At 39.5% G+C, this 27,411-nt stretch overlaps 2 protein-coding genes across 6 annotated transcripts in view; both read right to left on the bottom strand.

Annotated features, from left to right (window-relative positions):
• Positions 1-24,825, bottom strand: part of pot1 (protection of telomeres 1 homolog) — a 51,660-nt gene extending 26,835 nt beyond the window's left edge. For 2 of the 5 annotated variants that reach the window (XM_053641265.1, XM_053641263.1), the window contains exons 1-6: positions 24,774-24,825; positions 5,545-5,676; positions 5,343-5,415; positions 3,288-3,388; positions 390-497; positions 180-233 (exon numbers count right to left, since the gene is read on the bottom strand). In XM_053641265.1, coding sequence (XP_053497240.1) covers positions 180-233; positions 390-497; positions 3,288-3,388; positions 5,343-5,415; positions 5,545-5,664 — 456 coding nt within the window. In that variant the 5' untranslated portion in view covers positions 5,665-5,676; positions 24,774-24,825. Of the gene's footprint in view, positions 1-179; positions 234-389; positions 498-3,287; positions 3,389-4,286; positions 4,867-5,342; positions 5,416-5,544; positions 6,032-24,773 lie in introns of those variants that run through there. The other 3 variants (XM_053641264.1, XM_053641266.1, XM_053641268.1) reach the window with 3 other exon arrangements.
• LOC128617975 (uncharacterized) lies at positions 16,370-19,511 on the bottom strand. Its single transcript, XM_053641269.1, has 2 exons — positions 19,095-19,511; positions 16,370-18,780 (listed from the first exon to the last, which is right to left on the bottom strand). Exons 1-2 carry the CDS (start codon positions 19,370-19,372, stop codon positions 18,129-18,131), a joined length of 930 nt encoding a protein of 309 aa, XP_053497244.1. The 5' UTR covers positions 19,373-19,511; the 3' UTR covers positions 16,370-18,128.
• Positions 24,826-27,411: the final 2,586 nt, after the last annotated feature.

The raw sequence follows: 27,411 nt of genomic DNA, 5'->3' as shown, positions 1-27,411 counted from the left end.
TGCGCCTGTCTTCTCAGACTAGCTGCTCTTTATATGCAATCAGCTTATTCTTTGCCAAGAAATGTAAAAATGCATAATTGTGTAAGCACATCTGAACTGTATTAGCTATATTTCTTCTTTGAAACGCAGTATCAGACTTACTGACTGCATGTAGGCACATATGCAAGCAAACACAGTACCTCTGAGCTGACAACAGCAGGCAGACTGGAGACGACAACATTAGATGAATACACCTGTGAAACACATGGCATGAAATCAATCATATGCAAATACTACCAACCGTACATGCAGTGTTGTATCTTCTTCTGGTTAAAAAAAACACAACAAGCGATTCAAAGATTGCGGATTTCAAACAGAAACGCTCGTCATTATTAGCATTAGATACTCACATACACACAGGCATCAGTGCTACTCATCTCCAAAAGACACGGATGCAGTTCGTCAGTCTGTTCAGTAGGGGACTTGCTGATGGTGAAGCCAGACAATAAGACAATGTCCTAGAGCAATACGCAGTGGAACAGACAAAAAGATAATCAAAAACAGCACAATGCCATTAAATTGATCTTGAGCATGGGGATCTTGAGCTCAGGGAATCCAATCATGCCTGGATTTGTGGACTTGAGCGAAGCGTCTAAAGCAGGGGTCTTCAAATCTTATTTATAAAAGGATTTCATTCCGGTCAAACAGGAGAAACATCTCATTGTTGTTTGAAGATCAAGATTAATTGATTAAACATGTAAAAATTCTGACAAAATACATAGCTATGTTTAAAGTCCCCACAAAATCTATTTTTAGCTGCGATTTGATTTCGTATGTCGATGTATTTCCTTCTGAAACGTGAAGTCAGAGTGAGGACATGCTGTACTGCTTGAGTGACTTACACAACAGCGTTTGAGATACGCCACAACGACAAAGCTAACCAAACATGACCGAGGCAGCCAGCTAGCTAAATATGGAGAACAGCGAAGAGATTAACGAGAGCCTTTTATTTTCTCTTACTGATGGACAAACCATGACGCTGTATAAAGACAGAATTGTGTTCTTATTCTGTCTGAGGAAGTGACATGTTCCAGCCCTGAACAGCCCTAGATATACTATAGTATTGATATCCATAAGACTAAGGGACAGAGACAAAAAGATCTGAAACAGCAATTATGCTTCAATGTTGTACACATAACTCACACTACTCAATCTGAATTTTCCACTTGCTGAACTACACACAATGGCCGATGCACAGTCTGGTTGATTTTTACTAGGTGCATTCACTGTAGAGTGGGGGAGGAAACTGGAGTACACAGGAAAAAAATAAACATATACCGTGAAGAACATACAAACTCCACGCACACAGAGCAGAGGCGAGAATCAAACCCCCAACTCAAAACAGTGAGGAAACAGTCCTAACCACTAAGCCACTGCGCCCCCTCAGTTAAACAAACATAATAAATAAAGATGCTAGATCTTTCACATGTGATGTGAGGACAAACCACATCTCATAGCCAAAATTTTTGTTGGGGATGCAAACATACGCTACACGAAAAATTTCCCTTATTCCCCTTAGCCTGTATTAAAGTAACTAGTTAAAGCTGCAGTATCTAACTTTTTGGTTAAAAATGAACAAAAACAATTATTGCGCAAGTACGTAAAAATAAAAATCAGTGTTCAAACTGTCAACTCACCTCTACTCCAAGAAAACCGCATCCGCCGCAACCATCGTCAAGTATTGAAGCTAATATATAACTTATATGAACACCTCAAACCATCAGTTTCATCCCCGCAGAGGTGTAGTGCTGAAGCACATCCCACATAAAGAAAATAATTCTGCAAGTAACCTGCAGTTTTATGTTTCAAACAGAGATGGCGATAGAGAGGCAAAAATTCAGTTCTGCAGCTTTAACTAGTCATTACATTAGGTTGTCTACCACTTTTTAGCGTCGTTGATTAGGTTTCTTGGCAACACACTGCAGCTTTTGAATGAATGATAGCAGAGTCCAGTGTGTCACCTGCTTGGCTGGAAGAAAAGTTTAAAATATTGGCACGTTCCAATCAACATATTATTTCAGATCAAACACTTGTGTGTTTAAAGAACCAGATTAGTACATTTGGTATGATCATCTGTCTGATCAAGTTCGCCCTCTCTCTAAACCCACAACGTCTGCTGTAAAACTTTTTACAGAGGCTCCAGTTGGCTAGCTTCTTTGCCACACCCATGAGCATTTATCACACCTGAGCATTAATCACACCTGAGCATTTATTTATATATATATATATATATATATATATTTATATATATATATATATATATATATATATATATATATATATATATATATATATAGCTCTATTCAAATGTCTGCATCCATAATATAACAGAGCAGTGTTGCTCTTTCTCTATATTAAAGATAACAGCATTTGAAGTGGATGCCTCCTTTTTCTGGACGTTTATTCCTTCTTTATAAATGCAACAAAGCAAACTGACAAAGCGGAGCACGACGCACTTATAAAAGCTGCCACGTGTCTACTGTAATCACATACAGGGTTTTAGCATCAGCTCACATTACAAAAGAAGTGCTCATTCCACAGGCTATCTGGGAGCTTAGCCCACTCCACAAACAAGAAGCCAGAGAGTCACGCTCAGCATAACACTAACAATAACACTGAGGATAAGCCACAGTGGAGGGCTCCTGATGAAAAAGCAGCTCTTGGACTAATGAACAAAACGAGTGATAAGGCAGTCACAAGGGCTTGAGGGGATAGAAGGAGAGGATCCAGAGAGCAAAAAAGCAACATTTCATAAAGCAAAGCAGCAAGGCTCAGATTAAACACGTCACTCAGGGAGGATTTTTCTGTCACACAGCCAGAAGGGAGGCAAGCCAAAGCGATGATTGTGCTGTGTTTTTATTTTCAGTGCTACTACCTTGTTTTTAACATCATATTCACACAAATGATTACTTCAGAAGACTATTAGTTTGTAACTTGTTGACATTAGGATTTAATTACATGTAAACAATGTTTAGAACAACAACTGTTCAGAATTATAATAAATACAGCATTTTTTATTATAGGTTTAAAAACACCTTTTTAATGCATATGAAGAGTGGAACTCCCATTGAGTAAAAGTATTAAATATAATCCTATTATGTTTTAATACTATTCCTGCAGAGCGCTTTCTTTACTAATGGTATTAAATTTAACTAAGTCAAGCTTAGGGCTCATCCCAGCAGGAGACTCATCAACATCAACACAGGTTTCTTAAAAGGTAGTTATAACACGTTAATGCAGAGCCTTACCCCTTGACTGACAGTCTGTGAAAAGTCCTTCGCCAACGTACCAAAAAAAATGACCCCGATTGATGTGTGTTGTGATGAGTCTGAACTCTGTGTGTCTTTATCTGAGAAAGAGAGCGAAAAGAAAGAAAGCGACAATAAACATGCATAATTTACAAAAATCTAAGTAGTTAGGATCAATTACTCATCTCTCTCACACTACAATCACAAACAGAGCTATGAAACATGGAGAGAATGCTTTAACCATACCTAGCACTTGGTTTAAGGCTGCACAAACAATTATATTGAAATTGAGATCTCAATGTGTTACTCGATGCAATTCAGTTCAAGAAAAGAAGTTGATTCTGCAGCAAATGCACTCAGGTAACCTTTGCATGAAAGAAGAAGAAGAAGAAGAAGAAGAAGAAGAAGAAGAGGTGTACCACATTATCTCCTGCATGCACCTGAAGTGCAGCGAGTGTACAGAAGAAAAAGAGGAGGACCGCCGTCAGGAAGCTAAGCTGTAAGTGGTAATGAGAAGGAACAAATTCATCCTAATCAAATGTTTATTATGATGTACTAAATATTACATTTCCAGTTACTAAACAAATTCTGACAAAACGTATGAAATGAGCAGCTGGGGTGAGTAAAGGTGCGTCTCAATCAGCTCTCTAGCGCCCTAGGTGGTGAATCAGTATATCGTGTACATGGGTTCAGGGCACTGGTAAGGACCCTGGCTCACTACATATTAGGACACTGATGACTCGATTTCTGGCGTTGTAAAACGTCACCATGGACCGATATCTTTAACATTATTTTATATAAATGTGTTCGCTTAATCACAAGTGTTTCTGTTATGGTACTTCAAACACGATCGTCGGCTAGCTAGCTGATTTTTAAAAACATTAAACACTTAAAATTCGTTAGATTCAAACAAACCGTATATAGACTGTCAAATAAAGTTAAAAATCGCTAATGTAAGTAATCATTTGAGAGCTACAACAACGATAACAAGCAGCTTACATTTGTAGACGAAGTTGACTGAGAGTTCGTCCGGCATTTTTTTCCTCCAGCGGAGAGGCTTCAGAAAACATGACATCATTTCCAGTGAGGGAACGTAGTGAGCATCGATTCTCCCTGGTTTTTGTGGTGCACTGTGGGTTTTTTGTTTTTTTTTTCTTCTTCTTTTTAAGAGAGCGAATGTTCCAGTGCACTGGACGCCCTGATCAGTGCCCTGACTTCTTAACCAGGGAGCTGATTGCGACGCATCTTAAGTGAAGGCTGCACATGCTGTCTTGCTCAAAACTAGCCAGTGATGCATTACACACACAGGGCATGCTAATCAAGACCGATTTTCACCCATAATTTGCCATTAGCAGAAAATCAGAAACGTCTAATCATTTAACCAGCTTGTTAATATTTCTTTCAACTTTTGGAGGACACCCCATGCTCTTGGGACCCTAACGTGAACAGCGGTTACTTTTGCTCAGCACAAAAGGGTCAGTAAGTTTATAATACAAAATGCAGACTGTAAGAATGCATTATATTCAGACCTGCCCTTACTGGGGATGACAAAGGAGATTGCTCTTCTGGAATATTTTTAAGCGATAACTCATGCGAAATGCGTGAAGCTTGGCAGGTCTGCATATTGTTCGTATTGTCCCAAAAAATTGATCAACGAGTCAGTCATGTAGCGAGAACCGTGATCTCAACTCTAAGGAAATGTAAAGTCCCATTACATCAAGAATTGTGCAGCCCTGGTTTATGTTCAAATCCTCTTAAACCAAATGCAAGAGAACAATACAGAGGGCATGCAGGGCAAACAGCATAGACTGCATGTTTAAGATCATTCGCGTAATAATCTGCTAGCCTGCCTCTCCGGATCAAGGGGTTCCTTGATTTCCTCTAGCTCTCAAACTGAAGTTTCTCTCAGGGAGTAAAAATGATTTGTGCTGTCTATCATAAACCTGCTAGTGCCTACTATAACCTCGGAATCAAGGCCACAGTTCCAATATAACTACCCGCTTCACAGCGGTCTGCATTAAACAGGCTTTTGGGGCATTTTAATCAGACGCTCACCTTGGATAACTGCCTTTAGCAGGTGGTCTGTCTGTCTGCAAGACACTACAGGGCCCTTCTGAACCACTTCACCCTATTTAAAAGAACAAAGAGAAACACAGTGCAGTCAGGCAGCCAAGGCTTTGCTTTGTTTTTCTAAGCTGATTAGTTTTATTTTAGGAGAATTGGAAGAGGCGTGACATTAAGGGTACTAATTTGCAACCTTCACACTCCTGTGCACGCAGTCAGATGTGAGTTTGAGGTTCGATATGGAGATCCGCCGGACGTGTGGAGGGACTGTAGTGTCCAGGTCAGAAGCGCGTTTCACCACATGGACACGCATTGCTCTTATTATCTGTTATGAGAAAAACGAGAAAGAAAACAGAACAGGAAAAGACGGTAAATTACCGGCAAGCAGAGACGCTACCCTCGCAGAGGGGACGATAATAACCTGTTATATTGATGACCAATTCAGAATAAAGCACTCGGAGTCTAGAGCTGTACAATATGGACAAAAATAGCAAGTAACAATTTCAGCAGCATGCATCATGTACTGGGGTAAGAGTGCATGAGAGGGTTTTTTTTTTTTTTTTTTTTAATTGTAGCTTGTGCACTTTGGTACAGACGACACAGTAATGTGAAACGCGATGAGAAAAAAAAAAATCACAGCTTTTCAGCACATTCGCTAATTCTGCTGCTTGGCTTCGGTGTTGTTCTGCTCGTGGCGACAGAGAGAGAGAGAGACACACACACACACACACACACACACACACACACACACACACACACACACCAGGGTTAACTTATCCTGAGGATGATGTTCCCACCACTTTTTAATATGCCTGGTGTTGTCCCCACCACAAAGTTGAAAGTGCAGTTCATTAAAAATCTTCTATATAATATCTCATAACAGAAATGGATCTGAGCGCTATATTATTTTAACCATATTCACAGTGTTTGTTTCTCAAAGAGTCATCTGTAATAAAACACCTCCTCTATGACACAACTAGAAAAATTTCACAGCATAAACCAGTTCCTAGCAGGTTTCCTTTCCTGCAAAGTCGGGATGTCTGCTTCACACACAGTGATATGATCACATTACTATGTTATTCTTCTATTTATAGAAAAATACAACCATGAAAAAGCTGGCATATGAGAAAAGGTTCCAAGCTGACAGTAGCTGTCATTATAATGGGCAATTTAATCAGCTCCCGGGATTGCATTCTTTGGTTTGCTTTCCTAGTTGAATGCACAATGTAGGTGAAATTTTTAAAAGATTTCCTAAACATCCATCATTTTGTGATTGCTGTAATTTGTGATTTCAAAAGTGAATGTGAACGCTGGTTAAAATGGAATCCTTGTCATGACATTTTCTCTGGGAGACGATTTTGATACAGGAAACTAAACACACTTCAGGAAAGCTTCAGAAATTGGCCTGGATACTCATCATGCAAGGTTCTTGATTATTATTTTTTGTCCTGTCATTGCTTTTGTTGCCTGATCATTTCAAAACACCAGTACATTTCAATATATTCAACATAAATGGTGAACCTGCAGTGTGTCACGATAAAATATTGCCAGCATTAGTTTGTCTGAAATCAGAAATGTTTTTTGTTTTGTTTTTTAATCACAACAGGGCCGTAAACAGACCTGGGCATTGGACGCTGTAGCCCTGAAGAGTTTTTCTTTAAACCCGAATAATTCCCCGCTTGGGGTGGTTTGTTACTACATAACTGAGCAAGAAGACGGCAGTGTAGTAATTTTGTATCTTCAGTGAACGAGCGATGCGTTTTATCTTCAGTGAGCAGAGGTAAGACCACCATCGGTCTGCGTGAAGGGAAAATGGATACACATCAACTTTTTTTAACCGGTAAAGGGGTTGACAATGAAATCAGTAACATCCTCTCATGCTGAGCCAGTAAAATAGTGTGTGTAAGGGCATTTTCACACCTGTAGATCTGCGCTTTGTTCCGAAATGGGGACTTTTTGTATAAATACAATACAATGTTGCATTTTCTCTTTGGCTCGGTTCAGGCGACATTCCAACGCGTACCAAAACGTGTTTATGCAAGTCACACGTGACTAAACTACACTGGTCAGAGCGCGCCGTTCCAAGGTTCCGCTCGTCGCGGTCGTCCATCCAGATGGATAGACAGCAGCTCTGCGAGCTTATTGTGGTTCTCTTTTTAGCTGTAGTTATTATAATTGATCTAATTTGAAATGTTCCACAGAATAATTAAAGCCTCCCTCATTGAGATGCTCGCTAACACTTTGCTTTTATGCGTTTTTCAACGCTATTCAGAAATATGTTCGTCAGACGAAATTTCAATGAGGTACTTTACCTTGTCTTTGGTCCATATTAAACCGTGATTCATGTTGTGAGCCATTAGCAAAACTAAAGTTTTTTATGTAAGGTGGTTCCCATTAAGCATTGCTACACAGGTTGGTTTGTTGGTCCGTCGGGTCGGATTGCTTTCTCACCACAAGTGAACTGCTCGAGTTCGTTTGCAATCAGGACTGATTGTTTTGGTGCAGATCTGACCGCAATTGCCATGTGCATATATGTCTAAACGAACCGAACTAAGGGAGAAAACAGACCAGGTTCTGAAACAAATGCTCCAAACAAGCCAGGTGTAGAAACGCCATAAATGTCTATGAGTTCCAAGTTACATGAACAGGGCATAAGGACAGATACTGTACTCTGCATGGCACTGTAGCAGCTAAACCCACACAGTGATAGCTTAGTTGTGCCTCCCCTTGGCTAGTGACATCAAACTAGCCTAGTGTTAGATAACCAAAAAGTTTTATATTTTATCGGTCTGGTAGTCCTGCAAACAGTGATAACATCCCAGGTAGGTTTTATGATAAATCATAAATAAAACTGTCCAATGTTCAATTTTTTTTTTTTTTTTTTGCAATTAGCCCTTACAAAAAAAAGAAAAATATAAATGCATGCAAACAGTCTATTTAGAAGTATGTTTTAAAAACTTTTTTGATGGAGAAGAATCTGGGCTCAGCCCTGAATGATTAACAGTCCAACTAACGACCCTGGATCACTCCAATGCAACTACTGACCAAACCATTATTAGAACACTCAGAGGGCAGATGATTAGACTATGTTACTCGGAGCAGAATAATAAAATACTCGGTAGAGTGCTCATTTACATATTGCAAAGTTTCTGCGATATCAGTATCACTATAATATTTAACAAACGATATACTATGCAGCTCTAGTATTTGGTTTTGGTTCTTTTTAGTACACTGATTTTTCCACCACCTCGACAAAGCACCTTGAGGAGAAAAGAAAGGCTGAGGACGTGAGACTTGAGCCTTGTAATGAATTCCAATCTCGCCTGCCAGCTTCGCACCTCTCAGCACTCTCTCATATTGCTTCACGGTTGAAATCATAATGCCGTGCATTTTGCATAGCATAATCAGAGCCCAATTAGCTAGGAGTTAGCAATTTATTCAAGCTATATTAAAAGCACAAACATTCTGCATGGTCACAGACCACACAAAAAATTCTTCCTAACAAGTTCCCTGCGAGGCCGATAATTCACTGCCCTACAAAAAGCCACTTAGTTACAGCAGTATTCTCTAAACTTAAGCAATAATCAATGCTGATTAATTGAAAAGGCGGTCTAGATACAGCTTTTGTTTCCACAAAGTCTAGTTAATCATAAAGGACAAAGCCACATCTCACTTCTGAATGAACTTCTTTTCCTAAAGTAGGAAATAAAGGCGAGAAATCCCTCAATGGTCATTTTAGAGATGTCCTGGTCTGTGTAAATTGTAGGGCTGGATAAAAAAAAATTTTTTTTTAAAAATCGATTCTCCCATTTTAATCGATCTTCAATTTAATGAAACGATATAGAGTCGAGGAAATCGGTTATTAATGCACGTGCTTTACAAGATAGGAAGTGAATATTATCTGTAGTTCGCCTCTCGTCCTGAACATGTCGCCATCTTTCATGATTTGAATTTTGAAAACGGTTCTATTTCTTAAACATGTTTTAAGTTGTTAATGACTTTCACTGTTGCACATTTACAATGTTTTTATGTTTATTACAGTAATGTGCTTACCTTGTGTGTACTGTATACACATATTTATGATTTTGTTACAATGTTTGTTACTTAAAGTAAAAAGTAATTAAACATAATTGTGTGGGTCCTATTGTTAATGCAAATGTGTATTTAAATAATACAGCCAAAGAGGAGGATTTCAGTTACAAGCATTTACATTAAAACCTGGATTCCATGTAAAACTAACATTTTAAATGAAATATTGATAACTAATCGATATTGAATCAAATGAAATCGAAACCATATAAATAAGAATTGAATCGCAAAACTGGTCGCGATATCCAGTCCTAGTAAACAGGCCTTATATTCTGCATAAAAAGCATCTGTCAGCTGACCAGAGACCTCTTCTATTGCCCCAGGGGCTTTAAATTCATAAGAGTTGTACCATTATCCCTAGCAGGCAGAAAACACAAACCGAGACAACTCGGGTAAATACGTGACCTCTATGAGAACCTCTGATGTTGAAGTCCGGGCCTAAAGTCCAACATGATAGTCTTTAAATACTTGATTTTTAAAAATGTATTTCTTACATGTATGAAGAACCTAATAGATAAAACTTATTTATTACTGGTGAAGGGGATAAAGCTGGACACAGAATTAGCATTGCTCCTGGACAGATATGTAAACACAACCTGTATAAAGATTTGCATTGTTTGAATAGCAGCTTAAACCAGAGCTTAAAGCTCTTAAAACATCATTACAAAGAACAACAGGAAAGCATCCTGTAGGTACTGTTGATCATTCTCATAAATCAGTAGGGGTTTAATTTTTGTGTTTATATCATTATAACCTTGTCTTCAAGCAGTTGAACATTGGGCATGCTTGAAAGTGATGAGCTGCAAGTCATAAGCTGTGTGTCAAATGATGTACTGTACACTAATGCACTATGTATTTATGTCCTTTTAGAAGGGTAGTATTGTCTCAAATGGAACATTAGTGGTTCTTCACTAACCAGAAGTAGAAGCCGTTTCCCAGTCGATGGCAAATGACATCAAACGCACATAACGTGACGCTGCTAGTTTTAGGAGAATACCCAGAGTCAACGAAAATGAATTTCTTCAGTTTACGGTTTATGTCAATGTTACCGTTTATGCCCAACATGACTTTTTTGGATTCGGAGAAAATTTGAGGCAGCGTCCACGCCTGGTAGCTCCTCCCCTCTTCCGCTACGCAAGTTGCGACCATTGAGTGCATGAAGTGTCAAACATTCCACAATTTTTTGGGAGGTGAGTAAGTGCATCATCCAGGTACTTGAAATGCACAAGTGGGAGGGAAAAGAAGAAAAAAAAAAAAAAAAAAAAGGTTCAATAAGCCTTAAATCACCCTCAACCTAATTTCAGTCCCTCCAGGATTTCACAATTTTGCGGCCTCAGAAATGAACAAAATCAAACAAATTCCGCAGAATTAGGAGGAGCGTGCAATATGTCAAAATTATAGCAGATTTTCTGCAGATTTGGGCCAAGACATGTCACGTGACATCATAACTCGCATTCAGCCAAAGCTCCCTTCGATTCACGTGCGTTGAACATGTGTACAGCTAATAGGTCTCATTTAACAAGAAACATCACTGCAAGAGACTGTGCAAAGCAATTGCGTGCAACTGCAATTTCACCAACGCAAGTAGTTTTCTCACAAAAAACACTGCAAGTTGCAACGCAAATTTTGAAAAAAGCTGCTGCAAAATCGAGCATTTTTGACCGCAACAATCAGGAAAAAAAAAAGAGAGAGAGAAAAAAAAACTGTGCGAAATCCTGAATGGACTGCAATTTTACCTCATCTTTAAAAGAAACACTTAAGAATTCAAATGTGTCTAGTTAGAGATTCTGGAAATTCCAACAGAGTTCACTTGAAGAGACTCAAAAACAAAAGCTCATATTTGTTTAGTTGTGAAAAACAAGTCATAAGAGCCCGTTCCTAACAAAAACTGAGCAAAGAAGTAACGAGTAATTAAAGGTCGGACACATTTCAACAATTTATATAACACATCTTCCTCTGTAATTTGTCTATGAGAGGAGCACGTTACATGATGTTAGATGAATTAACTGAAATGGTTGAGCCTATGAATATTCCTCTGCCCCTCTCGCCAGCTAGTAATTGAAGCCTTCAGAACGGAACACAAAAGGAAACGGACCAGCTCAGACTGAATAAGATGCAACTGTTCAGCATGCACAATAAAAATCTTTTTTTTTTTTTCTTCCAAAAACAGAAGAAAAATCTAATCATAATGAATTCCCAACTGGAAATCTTCACTCCAAACAAAAATCAATTAGCCCAAGCAACAGACTAGATTAAAGATTTTATTAAAAATAAACATGGCACATCTAAAAATAACAGACTCGTAAGCAAGCAGCAGAATATTCTACTGTGAAGCGCAGTCCGGTTTGGACGAGCAGCAGAGATGCACAGAGTAAAATGTTTAAAGCTGCAGCGTGTATTCGATAATACGAGCAGTTTTTTGGGGCTGGAAAATGGTGACTATATTTAGCACTGTGCAAGGTGTTCACTCTACACCACAGCAGCTCTGAAACTCCACAACACTAACATTCTTTAATTAGTTAAAAGACAGGCTGACGAACATGAATTGAATCAAATAGAAAAATACACATCAGATAATAACAGCATACACCTGAAACACAGATCCGAGAGTAAAAATGTACACACCACAAACAGGGTCGTGCATTTCTTTCTTCCCTTTGCCTTTTAACTAGTTAGTTAAAGGTTCTCAGCGCCATTAAAAAACAAACAAACAAAGAACTTGTGCTTGAGCTAGCTGCCTACTTTTAATCCACTTAGTAAAAATCATTTTCCCATCAGCCAGACCGTGTCTAGATATAGACAGCTTAGCTATAGGTGCATCATAAGTTTAAACCTAGCTACACACTAGAGGTTGACCGATAACAGACTGTTGGAGCTATCCGTTATCTGCAAAAAAGCGACGCCGATAGTTTTTCCCGGGTCCGTCCGTTGCGGGAGCGGCTGAGAAGGGTCCGCTGTCATTATACAGTACGAGTGCTGCCTCTAGAGGCAAAATAAAAACCATCACTGACAAATTTTGTTGTGTTATTTGAAGTGATTTTTTATTCATTTGGGTCATCTCTATTTTTATTTGTTATTTGGAGAGTTACTTTTTTCGTTCCGTTTGGATGTTTATCTTTTATTACGTTAATATGTATGATATTTTTACATTTATTTCATTTTTAAAAAGTACAGTAAGTTTTCATGATACAGTCAGTTCTGTTGAATTTTATAATAAAGTTCAGCAATATTTTACTTTGAGTGTTATGTTTTCATTCAGTACCAATTTTAAAAACTACAGGTTGATTAATCGGATATCGACAGGAACTGCACAACTTAGTTATCAGTATCGGTAAAAATCCATCTGTAGACCTCTACTACACACCAAATGAAAACTGACTTGCAAACAGCTTCGAAGGAGTATGTTATTGGGTCCTATCTGGCTGTTGAAACTACTTGTCCCCTGAAGAACTATGGGGGGAAAAAAACAAACAAACAAACAAACAAAAAGAATAACCCGTACATAAATTCTGATTGTCTCACACACCTGGGTTTCTGATTTGTCCAAATCTGGTACACCAATAGTGTCATTAAATTCTCACATAAGCATTTAATGCACAGTAGGCAGTTTGGGTCACTCCTGACTTGCCACAGTCATAATTTCTTGAAATGTATTTTGATTTGCCATTAATCCACGCAGAGGAGAAAGGCTCTGCACAACCCACATCACAAGTTAAAGGTAACCTCATTTGCAAAAATCCAATCTGATGGTATACAATTTGAGATTTAGGAACCTCTCTATACAGAAAATGCTACTGCAAGGTACTCAGAAGAAAATTAAGTAATGTAGCTCATGCTGCACACTTCTCCATTAATCTGACAGCTCAAAGGGCTGTGTTCCAATCTGCAAAGCTTTACTCAACAGAGCGGCAGGTCTGCGTGACATCTGACAGTGTCGGCCATATGAGAAGTTAATTCTGAGAAGGTACTGTAACTGCAGCAAGTTAGAGGAGTAGAAAAAAGGCATACCAGAAAGTGTCCGAGAACAGCGGCTAGCTAGTGTGTGCAAACAATAATTAATAATAATAATAATAATAATAATAATAAATCAAACTCGTATGTTATGACACAGTTCATCTAGATCAGACGTTCTAACTCCTCTGTCTGGCTTCGGTCTCCTTTTTCTCGGCACGTGCATCGATAGCAGTAGACTTTTATGGCATTTAACCATTTCATTAATCTTTTAATCATATTAAAATGTTTTATTAAACATTTATACTCCACAGGCCTTTTCCTGCCTAAGGTTATGGCGTGATGTATGAGGAATGGATCCAAAAACTTGCACCAAATCAGACCCACATCAAAACGCATGTTTAAAAATGTAATGTTGCTTCAGTTTCTCCTATTTTTTACCCAGCAATTTTCAGTCTAGCTGCATGTTACTTGTGGAAAAGGCATACAGCTGACAAGCACTCCTAGACATAAAACTTTACTATGCAGACATTGATCTGAACACTGTATTTAGCTTCCATCAGCTACCACAGAAGGTAGCCAGGACATCATGCCAGAGTAAGCCAACCAGTCCGATAAAAAGTGCTTGGCGCTTGCATCAAAACCATAAAAAAAAAAAAAAAAGACTAAATTGAGTTCTGCATTATTAAGTGTAGACCTTTCTACCAGCTCTGTGAATTTATATGTACCATGATGTCTGCAGACTATGTCTGTCTGGATGGTAATGCCACATTAGCCATAAAAGAATTTGTTGTGACTATTAGCAATTACTGTTACTGGTGATTTCAAATCATGTCATATTGAGGACTGCACTACCCATATTTCATCAGAGAGAGGAGACAATACATCGGATCATGTTTACACCAACGTTACAGAAGACTACAGCGTCATTTCCCTCTCCTACCTTGAGCATTCTGATCATGTCCCTGTTTCTACTCCCCAAATACAGCCCCATCACCAAACATGTGAAGTCCTCAGTGAAGTCTGTAAAAGTGTGGCTAGAGGGAGCAGACTCTTCACTACAGCACCAAATCCAGCACACAGACTGGAAAATGTTTGCTTCTAAGGCCACCCTGGGCCTGAGATCTACACCAACTCAGTGATTTCATGTACTGCATCAGTGTTTGTGTTGATGCAGTCACTACCTGTAAGATCATTAAAACTTTCCCAAATTAGAAGTCATGGTTGAATAAGTCATGGATGTCTGCCTCCTACTATGAGCACAAGATGCTGAGAAGGAGAATCATGAAAGCCAAATAAGAGCAAAGTGCATATAGAGGACAAATATAACTATGACCTTTGAAGTATATGGAAGGGTATCCAAACCCTCACTTACTACAAACCAATCAACAGCTTTTCCTTAATCAGTTATGCCACCCTCCCTGATGAGCTCAACATCTATGCTGAGCTAGTTTATGCAAACACAGAACATTACATCAAAGCTGAGCTCTCACACTCTCCAACAATGATGTGTGCTCCACCCTTAGCAGAATGAATGCACACAAGGCTGCCGTGATGGCACTGCAGGCCAGGTGCTCAGGGCCTGTGTAGAGCAGTTGCCAGGGTCTTCATGAACAGTTCCAAGCTGTCCCTAGCCCAAACAATGCTCCAAACCTTCTCCAAAACAGCAATCATTGTGCCCGTGCCAAAACACACTGCTGCCATGGCCCTTTATGACTTCTGTCCTGTCACAATCATCCCCATCATCACCAAGTGTTTTGAGAGGCTGAGCCTTTCCTGTCTGAAATCCTTTCTGCCATCAACACAGGATCATGGTCAGTTTGCCTACTGCCTGAACAGGTCAACAGACGATGCCATCACCCAGACACCACACTCTGGCCTGACCCACCTGGATAAAAGCAACTCCTAGGTTAGAATGCTATTCATCGATTTCAGCTTTAAACCCTCTGTCAACCCATCCAAGCGGATTGCCAAGCTCACTGACCTTGAAATCATCACCTCCATCTGTAATTGGTCCCTGGACTTTCTTACTAGCAGACCACAGTTTTTTAGGTTTGAAAACGACACCTCCTCCATCATTATTACACAGGGCTATTTCCTTTGCACTCTCCTTTACACTCATGACTGTGTATTGTGCTCATGGCTCAAACTTCATCATTTTGCAGATGACCTCACGGCGGTACGCCTGATCAGCAATGATTATCAAACAGTCTGCAGGGAAGAGGTCCAACACCTGGTGGTGTGGTGTACTGATAAGAAACTAGCACTCATCATCCAGAAGACCAAGGAGCTCACTGTGGACTAAGGGCATACTCACACTTGGCCCAGTTAAATCATGGCCGAGCACGTTTGACCCCAAAGTCCGGTTTGTTTGACTAGTGTGATCGGGCCCATATCTTTCAAGCGGGCCATGGCCCGGGCACGGTACGCTAAACTGTGCCATGGCCCGCTTGAAAGATATGGGCCCGGGCACGGTTCGGTTGGACTTGGGCACGGTATGCATCAGTGTGATCGCTAAACGTGCCCGAAGACTGATGTAACTGATGTGACTGTTCCATTACAAACATCATAACAGCAAAGGGAAGACTTTGGCCTATGGCAGAGGTGCAGTGTTTACTGGGAATTTGGGCAGACGAAAGTATACAGGAACAACTGGATACAACACACAAGAACTCGGACATTTTGAAAAAAAAATCACAACTATTTACGTGCTCGTGGGTATCAAGAACCACTGAGCAGTGTCGTCGAAAGCTGAAAAAACTGCGTGTTCAGGTGTGGGATACACGCAGTAAATCTGGCAGCTCGTCGGACATGTAGGATAAATTCCAGTGGTACGATGCTGTCGACAAAATAGCCGGTCTGAAACCAAGTAGCCAACTAAATGTTTTGGAGTCGCATTCAGGGACACTGGACTGGCGAGCCCATTGAGCGGTGAATAACATTAGCCTATGCTTGCTTTTATTTGAAGACTATTCTGAAATGCTCAGTCGCACATGCCGGTGTACAGTCAATGCATGGTACCCATCAGATTTTGCTACCAGGGCTTTCTGTGTTTGCGCAGATCACTAAAAATACATGCTACCTGTCAGAATGTACTAACAAAGCGATATTCGCAGTTTTAAGGTGAGGATTAGGGTGGGCTAGGAGTTAGTAGCCACCCCCTATATCATGATATATATGATAGTTATGTTGCCATTACATTCTGCTGGGTATTATCTGCCTGACAAGATGTCCTACGTACATTTTTAAAATATTTCACGTGGTGGTAGTACATACTGACTGGTTCTCCTGTGCCTCATGACAAGCGATACCCGTTTTAACTTAAAATATGACTGTTTGGCGCTACGGGAGGAAAATCTGACACGGTAGGACAAATCGACGGAACACTGGCATAGTCTTTGCCAATGATCATGAGCAAATGTTTTTATTTGTGTTTATTTTGCTTTTATTTTCACAGTCACATCACATCAGTCACACACTGGTGATGAAACACGAGACCTCTGATAATAGTACTATACCTGATACACCCTCAGAACAGGGCAAGAAAAGGAAGATGAAGACAGATATGAGTGACATGATGGCAGCCTTTATGGACATGCTACATAAACAGCATGATGAATTCATGAGAGGGGAGCTGCTGCATCACCAGCAAGAGCAGGAGATGCTTGATAACTGGATGAAGGCAAAAATGGAGATGGAGGAACGTTGGCAACAGGTACAGAGGGAGAAACGCTAAGAAGCAAACCGGATGTTCCAGCAAATGATGAACAGACAGTTTGAGGTCATGATGCATTCATTCTGGCAGCACACACCCTCACATTCACAACGTAATCATTCCCTTCCTCTGCATTATTCCTACCCTCCCCATGAGGAGACACCACCACCCAACGTTGATCAATGTTCACAGGTCTATCACAACCTTTAATCTATAGGCCTAGTTGTTCATTTGCATACAATCAATATTGTGAAATTGCTGCTTTGTATTGTAAACCTGTTATACCTGCGCTTATATTTATACTGTTTTTTACTTTACACAGCATGGTTTATAGTGCCAATAGTGCCTTGGCATAGTTACACTTGTGTGGGCTATATATTTCAGTTTGTATGTGAACACATTTATTTATTGAAAAATGTATTATTATTTTTTTTTTTTTTTTTACATATTACCACTTCAGTGGTTCTGTTCTGTGAAGTGCTGACTTTTGACCGCTGAAAGTACTTCAAGATTATGCTTTGAATAAAACATATTTTGATTATGTTTTGTCTGTTATAAACCAATAAGTTCCACACTGTTCTTGGAAGGAACAATATGACTTCATTGCCAACATCAGACAATAATAGCTCTACAGATTTGAGAAATATGAACACAGTGCATCTCTTGAGATGTTTGACATGGTGTTTTCATGAAGAGGATTCCATTCAGGAGTCACATTTTCTTCATCAAAAGTAACAACAATATCATCATATTCTCACCATTAACTTCACAAAAATTGTGAAGCACACAATAGGCTGTGATGACACTGTTGATGTTGTCCATGTGGCAATCATACCTCTTCATTAGGCACCTCCATTTTCACTTAAGAAGGCCAAATGCCCTCTCCACAGTCATCTGTGCCTTGCTAAGCCGGTTGTTAAAGGTGATCTGTGCAGCGGTTATTTGTTGGTTTTCAAGGTATGATTTCATCAACCATGGCAGTAGTGGATATGCTGCATCCTCAAACATCACCACTTTCACATCTACTCCTGCAAACCTCTGAGATTAAGGAACAGTGTACCCCTCTGACTCCTCTTGTACAAGGATGAATTGCCGAACACTCTGGCATCATGGACTTTGCCTGGCCAACCCACATTGATGTTCCAGAACCGAAGACAATGGTCAACCACACCTTGCAGGATGACAGAATAGAAACCTTTACAGCTGTAATAGTCTGCAGGGCTGTCACGTGGAGCTAAAATCCCAATATGAGTCCCATCAATAGCCCCTCCACATTGTCTGAAACCCCACTGGTCTTGGAAACCTTGAATTATGACCTTGATTTCCTGTTCAGAGGGTGTTCTGATGTAGAGGGAAAACAAATTGTTCACAATTACAGAGGCAACATGATTGCCAATAGTGACCGCAGTAGACTGGCCAATCCCAAATAAATGGGGGATGGTTCCAAACTCCACATTTAAGGCCAGTCTCCACATGCATATTGCTATACATTGCTCAACAGGCACTGGTTTCCTGAATGTGGTTGTCTCTCTTTGAAGGTGTGGCCAGAGGAGGTTGCACGGCTGCAAGAATGTGGTCTCTCTCATTCTAAAATGTAGCATCCATTCAAAATCTGTCCAGCTGGTGAAAACATGCTCCCACCACACACCACATCTCTGCCGAACCCAGATGCTCCTGAGGCAAAATGGAGAAATAATGGTCATTGTAAATTAATTGATACATAGACTGTATTACTTTACAGCACTTTGAAGTGTAATAAAATAAACAGTAGACAGTTTCAGTCATTATTTTAAGGGACAGGCCAATATTTTGTGTCAGATCCCAGTAGCCTAATCACAATAATGTTAGCTAATGTTAACCAGTAAGGGCTACTACTTGGGAGTGTGCCAACGGTCATCATGACAACAACAATCTTCTATTACTACTTGTATAGTACACTTTTCAATTCAATCCAGAATATTTGGCTTTATAATGGGTCTGGTTCTTACCTTACAGATGAATGGGAATGGTAGTCGGCAAGTGAAGCTGCAAATTCCTCCCTCGGCATCAGCTGCCTCTGTAAAAATCTTCTGATACGACAAGCGCGATCAAGTGAAAATCGCTGTGCTGCATAAGCAATAAACCGGTTAGGCATGCAAGAGGGCCGTGTGTCATCGCGCCACAAACAAATCCAAATAAACCACAAAGTAAGCATTACAGTGATGGACTCCATTGTGCTGTACGAGAGCGCTTCACTTCCTGTTTTCTTCGAACCAAAAAGTCGCATCGTAATGACTTAAGCATGCTCTGGCCCTGAATGTATTACTGCAGTGTGAGTGCAGGCCAGCGGGGGAGTGGGAACAATCGTGCTCGGGCACGGTTCAAGGCAACTGGGCCAAGTGTGAGTACGCCCAAAGAAGAGCGAGCCACACACACACACACCCACACACACACACCCACCCAACCTCAGCTAGGCCCTTAACACTTCATCACAACAGCATCTTTTCTTCCTGAGGACACTGAGGAAAGTTCACCTATCGATTCAGATAGTGATGAACTTCTATTGTGGTGCCATTAAAAGCATACTGACAAACTGCATCTCAGTGTGGTACGGCAGTTGTTCAGTCTCCAACTGGAAAGTCCTCCAGTGGGACATCTCACCAAGCTCAGATAACTTCAATCAAAAATTTTCATCCCAAATGCTGCCTACAGAGGGTGAGAAGCATCATCAAGGTCATCTCTCACTCCAACCATGAACTGTTCACTGTTCTCACATCTGGGAAACACTACAGAAGCCTCCACCATCACACCAACAGGCTAAGGAAAAGCTTCTTCCCCTCAGCTGTCAATCTGCTGAACTCTTCACAATGATGCTAATCCCCCTTCCCCCAAATTGCTGTTCACACACGGAATAAAGACTGTATTGTCTTTGGATATCATTCATGTCACCGGATCCATGTCTACTTATGTACCCTTACCAGTCCGCAAAGTTTTTTTTTGTGATCGTTGCATCCAGAAATGTGCGATTTAGCTGTGGCTTTTTTTCAAAATTTGCGATTCAACTTTTTTCAATTTTTTGTTCTTTTCTTGTGGAAAACTAATTGAAAATTGCAATTACACTAAACTGTTCTGCATGGTTTTTCACAGTGATGTTTGTTGGTAAATGAGGGCTTTGACTGAATGCGCGTTGTAATGATGACAAATGACATGTCTTGGCCCAAATGTGTGGTAATATTTTAAAAACTCACAAGCTCCTCAGAATATTGCGGAGTTTGCTTGATTTTGTATTAATTACCGCGATCGCAATATCCTGGAGGGAGTGCATAACATTTGAACATTATGTTTAACTGTACTGTAGTGTCTTGGGATGCTATCCATTAACCTCACTGGACAGGTTTATGTCCACTCATGTATCAAGCCATTTCCACTGTATTGTCAGCTGCACTTTACTGCCATCCAAGCCGATTTGTCTCTTTACGTGCACTGTACCACTCAGTGCTACTTACGCTTCTGGTTAGATGCTTACACCATTTCATTGGCTTTGTATCTGTATTCTGCATAATGACAAATTTTAATCCAATCTAATCGAATGTAATACACAGTCTAAAGTTCCATCCCTTTTGGGTGTCCTACAGAAACTCTGCTGTTTTGTGGCTCACTTTGGGGCATTTAATAAGTTGCATGTGTTTTCTGAGTTTGCATCATGCCTATGAATTTTCAGTGTGTTTCTGAAAACTAGTGCATGTGTTGTCATTTTGATTAAAATGTTTAGTGATTCTGCACTGCTAGAGGATAGAACCTTCACATCATGCCAGGCATATATTTCTGAGAGTTGTATAAACATAATTTCTGGTTTTATTCTCAGAAATGGCTTTGGTAAATAACATTGCTTTTCCTTCAAAGCACCGGTATAACAGCATCTCTGCTATTTAAAAAAAAAAAAAAAAAAAAGCTAATAGGGTTGTTCCCTTTTAAAATATTTAATACATCTGAATCAATCCGTGTATCATAGATTTTGTGTATACAAACAGAGAGCAAACTGAACGTCTTTAGCATATCCATGATACCATTTCCTCGTCCTGTGCTGCATTATTCAGTTCATGTCATCCCAGATGCACTCTCTGATTTGAGTGCACATAATAAACAAGGCTAAAAACAGTAAAAAGCTTGAGGGAGTGAGTGCAATGCTCCAGCAGTTTTGTGGCAGAGTCACAACAGTTCATGTCAGAGGAGTCTCTCTTTAGGCTGAGCAGCTCGTCTCATCACATGCCTGAACAAGCTCTCTGATATGGAGACGAGATCATGGCAGCTGTCCTGCTTTTGCGCCAGCCAAAATGATTTGTTAAGGGGCATGTTAAAGAGATATTGTGGTTGCAGAGATGAGTGCAACCACGCTGCCCTACCAACATTTCATGCTTTCAACAACAATTTATCCAGAGAGGCAGGCATGCAAATAGGTTCCAGGCGTGAATGAACTGCAAGTTAAACTCCTGTCTGCTTCCTCAGACACAACATGCAGGTTGGTTACTAGTGAATTAACCAAATGTGAACACATTATTCTGATTGAACACAATACATTCTAAACAAATATAAATACAAATACGACGTGTGCTATCTTTCTTCACAGGGTTCAGAGAGCATGTGGTTGAGACTAGAGAAATGCATCGGGACTAAATCTTAAAAGAATGCAACAAAAAGTGATGCGAGTATGAAGCTCACAGGGCACTGTGATACTGTACTGGTTTGCTACAGTAGCCTGACCTATACTCTGCCTTATTAATCTCCAAAATAAAAACATATTTCTATCATATTCCTGTACAAACTGGCCTAAAATTCACAAAGAAATCTGCTTTTGCTTATAGAGCCACCCACCTCCATAAAGCAGCATCTCTCTTCTCTCATTTGATTAATTTCAAAATATTATCTTGTACAGACATACATTAATTTCTTTTGTTTTTTAAAAATAGTTTCTAAAAGAATGTTCTCAATCACTTAAAAGACAACAATACAGGCATTATAATGGAACAACTTATAAAGGACCCCATCTTTCAGAGGCGTCCAAAATCGCATACTGTGATGGTACATACTGCATTCGATGTAATACCTACTGCATGACCGTTGAAACGGTATGTGTGTATAGTATGAATACAATCCCCGACATACTACAACTGCCATGTTGGCATTGTCACCTGACCTTCAATGTCATCATAAACACTCAAATTTAAAGGGATCACCAGATTAAAGTAATCGCACAAACGGCAAAATGCACATCAGGAAAGGTAACTGAATTAGTAATGTAACATGGCCGGGGTTAACAGGCTGAGGTCAATTCCATACCGTTAGCTTGGCCAGCTAAGGCATGATGGAGATCACAAAAAAGGTTTCAAACGCTGCAACAACTGTTTTCTTGTTTAAACCTTCAAGTTAACAATTTATTCGGGTATTGCTAACCAAGCCCTGTTTAACCAATGTATAATACTTAAAAAGAGTTGACACCGATTTTTTCCCAAGCTCGTCTGCACCAGTTCCGTTGCATCATGGGATTTTTGACTCGCGTCTATCCCATCGGTTGCACACTGAAAAATCTTGCCGGAATCAGTACGCCATCCGGGTGTTTCTCACCTACTGAGACTTGGGACATACTACCCCTCTGGCTTACTGTGTAGTAGGGTAGTACGCCATTTTGGACGCAGCCTAAGTGTCCCACCCTGCGTCCCAATTTGCCTACTTATACTACGCACTAAAAGTATGTACTCTTTTTGTGAAGAACAGTACATACTTCTGCGTGTGTAGTAAGAGAGTATGCAAGTACTGGGACATACTAACGTCATGTAATGGAAGAGAACGTTGTTTCCCAGAAGAGAGAACACTCAAACAAACTCATTGCATTTCAGCTTTTCTTCATTCATTATTCTTTATATAATTTATGCTATATAGTTTATCATTCCCTTGATTTATTTTTCCACATTCCTTTACACCTCTCTAAAATAAGTTCTTGAATTTGGCAAAGCAAACGGTCACAAAGCTCCTCCTGCTTCATGCAAGATTCTACCAGAATCTACCCAAAATAACAGACCATCCGGGTACCTTTGGGATACTCATTTCAACATACGACGATTTGGGATACACTCATTCTAATCTTGAATACTATTTAGTACGGGTATGGGGAGTATGCCAACTGGGATGCAGGGAATGTGTCCAAGTTTTATAAAAGATTCTGAAATGGCATCCAGCAACCTTTTTCTTATCTTTCTGTAATGTAAAACTCAAAATAAAATATTATCAGTAGGCTATTGTCTTCAACTATAATCAATAATTCCCAGTTTTGAAAGTTCTCTCTCTAGCTTACTCAAGACCATGAGATAGAAACCTTGTGAGAAAGCTCCACAGAGCATCTGGCTCATCATGCAAAGAAGCATCCATATGTGAACATGATCCAGAAACGCAGGCATCTTCTCTGGGACAAAGCTCATTTAAAATGGACTGAGGCAAAATGGAAAACTGTTCTGTGGTCAGACGAATCGAAATGTGAAATTCTTTATGGAAACCATGGACGCCGCATCCTCTAAACTAAAGAGGACTAAAGAGGAGAGGGACCATCCAGCATTTTATCAGCGTTCAGTTCAAAAGCCTGCTTCTCTGATGGTATGGGAGTGCATTAGTGCCTATGGAATGGGCAGCTTGCACATCTGGAAAGACACCATCAATGCTGAAAGGTATATACAGGATTTAGAGCAACATATGCTTTCATCCAGATTCAATCCCATCTTTACTTCCGAGAGACTCTGCCTCTCTAAAACATTCTTTTTATACCCAATCATCTTATTGACTTGTTGCCAATTAACCTCCAGCTGTTTCTTTTTATGAACACTTACTTCTCCAGCCTTTTGTTGCCCAACTTTTGAGACATGTTGCCACTATGAAATTCAAAATGACCTTATTTCTTTCTTTTAAAATGGTACATTTCCTCAGTTTAAACATTTGATATGTTTTCTATGTTCTACTGTGAATAATATACGGGTTTATGAGATTTGCAAATCATTGCATTCTGTTTTTATTTACGGTTATTTACATTTTATACTGCATCTGTTTGGGAATTGGGGTTGCAATATTCAAGGTCTGCACTATTTCTAGGCCTAAACGTAAGCAAATGTGTGATATTGACCATGATAACTGATCTCTTCTACTGAATCATGTGTTCAGACAAAACTCTGATGGATTTGATCTAAAATGGACCATAAGGTTTTACACAAACTTGTGGAGTCCCTGCGGGCTCGAGCTCAAGAGGACATACCAAATACTAAAAAAAACTCTTCAACTCATGTCAATATTTCACAGATTCTACTTTTCACTCAAGTTGTCAATAATATAATTTTCTAATGAAAAATGTTGCATTAAATTTGAAAAGAACGCACAACTGAAGCACTTGAACGAGTGCTCTTGCACTTTGCACACATTAATAGAAGTTTAATGACAGAACTGATGAGGTTAATCCAGGCCGCTGAAGAGTTGCACAGAAAACAAGCTAGCAAAACATTCCCGTTAACTCTCTCAACCTCCGCTAAATGCAACACCGCCAAGCTAAACAAACACAACAGAAAAATTCAGAACAAATAAAACTCGACATTTTCAGCTTTAGTATCTCAGACTCTTGGGAAAAGAGCCGCATACTCAGAGGAGTTACTCACATTAGCAAACTGCTATGAAGGGAAAGCTCCTGGGGTTTGATGTGTGCGCGCGAGGAGGAGGAGGAGGAGGAGGAGGAGCAGGAAGTGAAACGTCACGCGGAGGAGGCGGAGCTTCTTAAAGTGTGCGTTACTACACTAAACCGTGTGCAAAAGAGCCCTTTATTTCTTTTTGACACCCGAAAACTTTGGCAAAGTACATCTTGCTTTATTTTGGAATTAATCCACAATGGATTCGAGCTTCATTTAGAAAATATATCATTTTAGTTTACTATGAAAGGGAACTGGTCAATAAATATTATATTTGCAAAGTTTTTTTTGCTAGCAAAATATTATATACATATATTTATGGTGCGAAATACAAAATAACATTTTGTGTCTTATTGAAAGAAAGTTTTTTTTAAAAAAAGTAATCTTATTAAGCATTTTTATAGTAATGTGTGATGTGTTTTATGTATTTACAATTTTTAATTATTTCTTTATTTTTGTATGCTAGCCTGTAGCCTGTATTTGTAACCTTCCCTTGGTCGTTATATACTATACTTTCTTCTTCTTCTTCTTCTTCTGCTTCTTCTTCTTCTTATTATTATTATTATTATTATTGTTAACGTATAGTGTACATGCCCATAAAAATCAGTCACCCTTATTAATGGTTCTTTGGTTTGTCTCTGAGGGAACACTTGAAGTTTCTCTGTATAGCACTCTATCATTCATAGCTTCTTGCTTGGTACAATATAGTTTCTTAGTTATAAAAATCTATTCAATAAAATCTAAAGGACACTGATTAATTAGCACTTTTAGATGAGTGAATCTACTATCTAATGACAAGAATTATGGCTTTTTGTTTGGTTGTCCTTTTTCTGTTCCTACTATAATAATAATAATAATAATAATAATAATAATACATATTATTATTTATTATTTATTTATTTATTTATTTATTATCCATCCATCCATTTTCTGTGGCACTTATCCTACACAGAGTCATGGGAAGCCTTGAACCTATCCCAGGGGACTTGGGGAACAGGGTTGGGTACACCATGGATGTGGTGCCAATCCATCGCAGGGCACAATCACACACACACTCACACACACATTCACATACTACGGACAATTTAGAGATGCCAATCAGCCTACAATGCATGTCTTTGGACTGGGGGAGGAAACCGGAGCACCCAGAGGAAAACCCTGAAGCATGGGGAGAACATGCAAACTCCACGCACACAGGGTGGAGGCAGGAATCAAACCCCAAACCATGCAGGTGCAAGGCAAATGTGCTAAGCACTAAGCCACCTATTATTATTATTATTATTATTATTATTATTATTATTATTATTATTATTATAGGTAGTACATTGGGTAGCATTGCTGCCTCACAGCTCCAGGGTCCCTGAGCATGGGTTTCCTCCAGGTGCTCCAATCTCTTTCCAGCTATATGATTATATATATATATATATATATATATATATATATATATATATATACTGTGTGTGCCCACCCCCCCACACACAGAGGAAATTTGGCATAGCCATTCCACCAAGCATTATATTTTTGGAAAGACACGCTGTAGCTGAGAGGTGACAGCCTCATTTAGTTCAGTTATTCCAAATATAGCTTGGCTGGGGTTAATATTACAAAGCTTTATTTATAAAGGGTGCCAATAGTCCTGTGCATGATGGTATGGCACACTCTCTGTGCTAAATGCATGTGCTAATCCAACATGTCTCTTGACTTGTTTCCTGGCAATAGTCAGTGACAGAAATGAAGGTGGCAGCTTCGCTAAATCATCTCTCACCTCTTTTTCTCACTCACTGACCCTTTTATCACACACTGGCAGTGACTCACTGTATTACTGCATCACCTCTCTCTCTGCATAACGTTCAATGTGCTGCTCTTTTCTCTGTCACCTTGTGTTTGCCACCAGATTTGCCATAATGTGAGGTCAGTGTTATTTTGAGGTCAGGGAGTTTGCAATCTGTTAATGCCAATATGCAAAGTAGTTAGAAGGTATCGCTTCGGTGCACATTGTTCATTCATTTTCAGTAGATCCACTTTTGGATTTGTTACTAAAGATCATGCTTATTTGCGTGTGCATAGACATAGTTAAGTTAAAAATCACTTGCATGATAGCACTAGCTTTTTGGCCTGTAGTGTAATTTCTAATATCACCATTGAAACAGAATAAAGATTGCATATTGTGCAGGCCAAGGAAGCTGAAAATAAATTAACCTTCACAAAATCCAGGTTCACAGCTCTCTCAGGTCACTATCTGCTTATCTGCTGGACTGCACTGGACTGATAATTTGTTGGAATTGTGTTCGTAATGTGAAGTAATCCCATTAGGCAGCCTCTGGAGAGGGCAAAGCAGATTAGCAATGTCAGACTAATCAGAATCAGCTAGCCGTGACGCTTTGTCTACAAATCCCAATAGTCAGATTTGTTGCGACAGACACAAAAAGTAAGACCGTAATATACACAGTGAGAAGCTTTATTAAAAGATGGAATCTCAGGTGTGGTAAAAAAAAAAAAAAAAAAACAGTTCAGTGAATTTACTTTTCAATAATAATTGCACTGTTTTAGTGATTATGCAATTAGATCAGCAAATGTTCTACTTATACAGTATTTCATCAAATATGGGAAC

This window comes from Ictalurus furcatus, chromosome 14 (genome assembly GCF_023375685.1).
Source record: "Ictalurus furcatus strain D&B chromosome 14, Billie_1.0, whole genome shotgun sequence".
In the NCBI taxonomy this organism is placed as follows: domain Eukaryota; kingdom Metazoa; phylum Chordata; class Actinopteri; order Siluriformes; family Ictaluridae; genus Ictalurus; species Ictalurus furcatus.
The sequence above is the reverse complement of the archived record's forward strand: the minus strand, read 5'-3'. Positions and strand labels throughout refer to the sequence as shown.

What these genes read in the sequence shown, in the direction of transcription:
- LOC128617975 (XM_053641269.1), bottom strand. Translation starts at nt 19,372, where the DNA reads ATGCGACTTTTTGGTTCGAAGAAAACAGGAAGTGAAGCGCTCTCGTAC. An exon ending in CATTCCCATTCATCTGTAAG is followed by an intron (nt 18,781 to 19,094) that starts GTAAGAACCAGA and finishes ATTTTGCCTCAG; the next exon opens with GAGCATCTGGGTTCGGCAGA.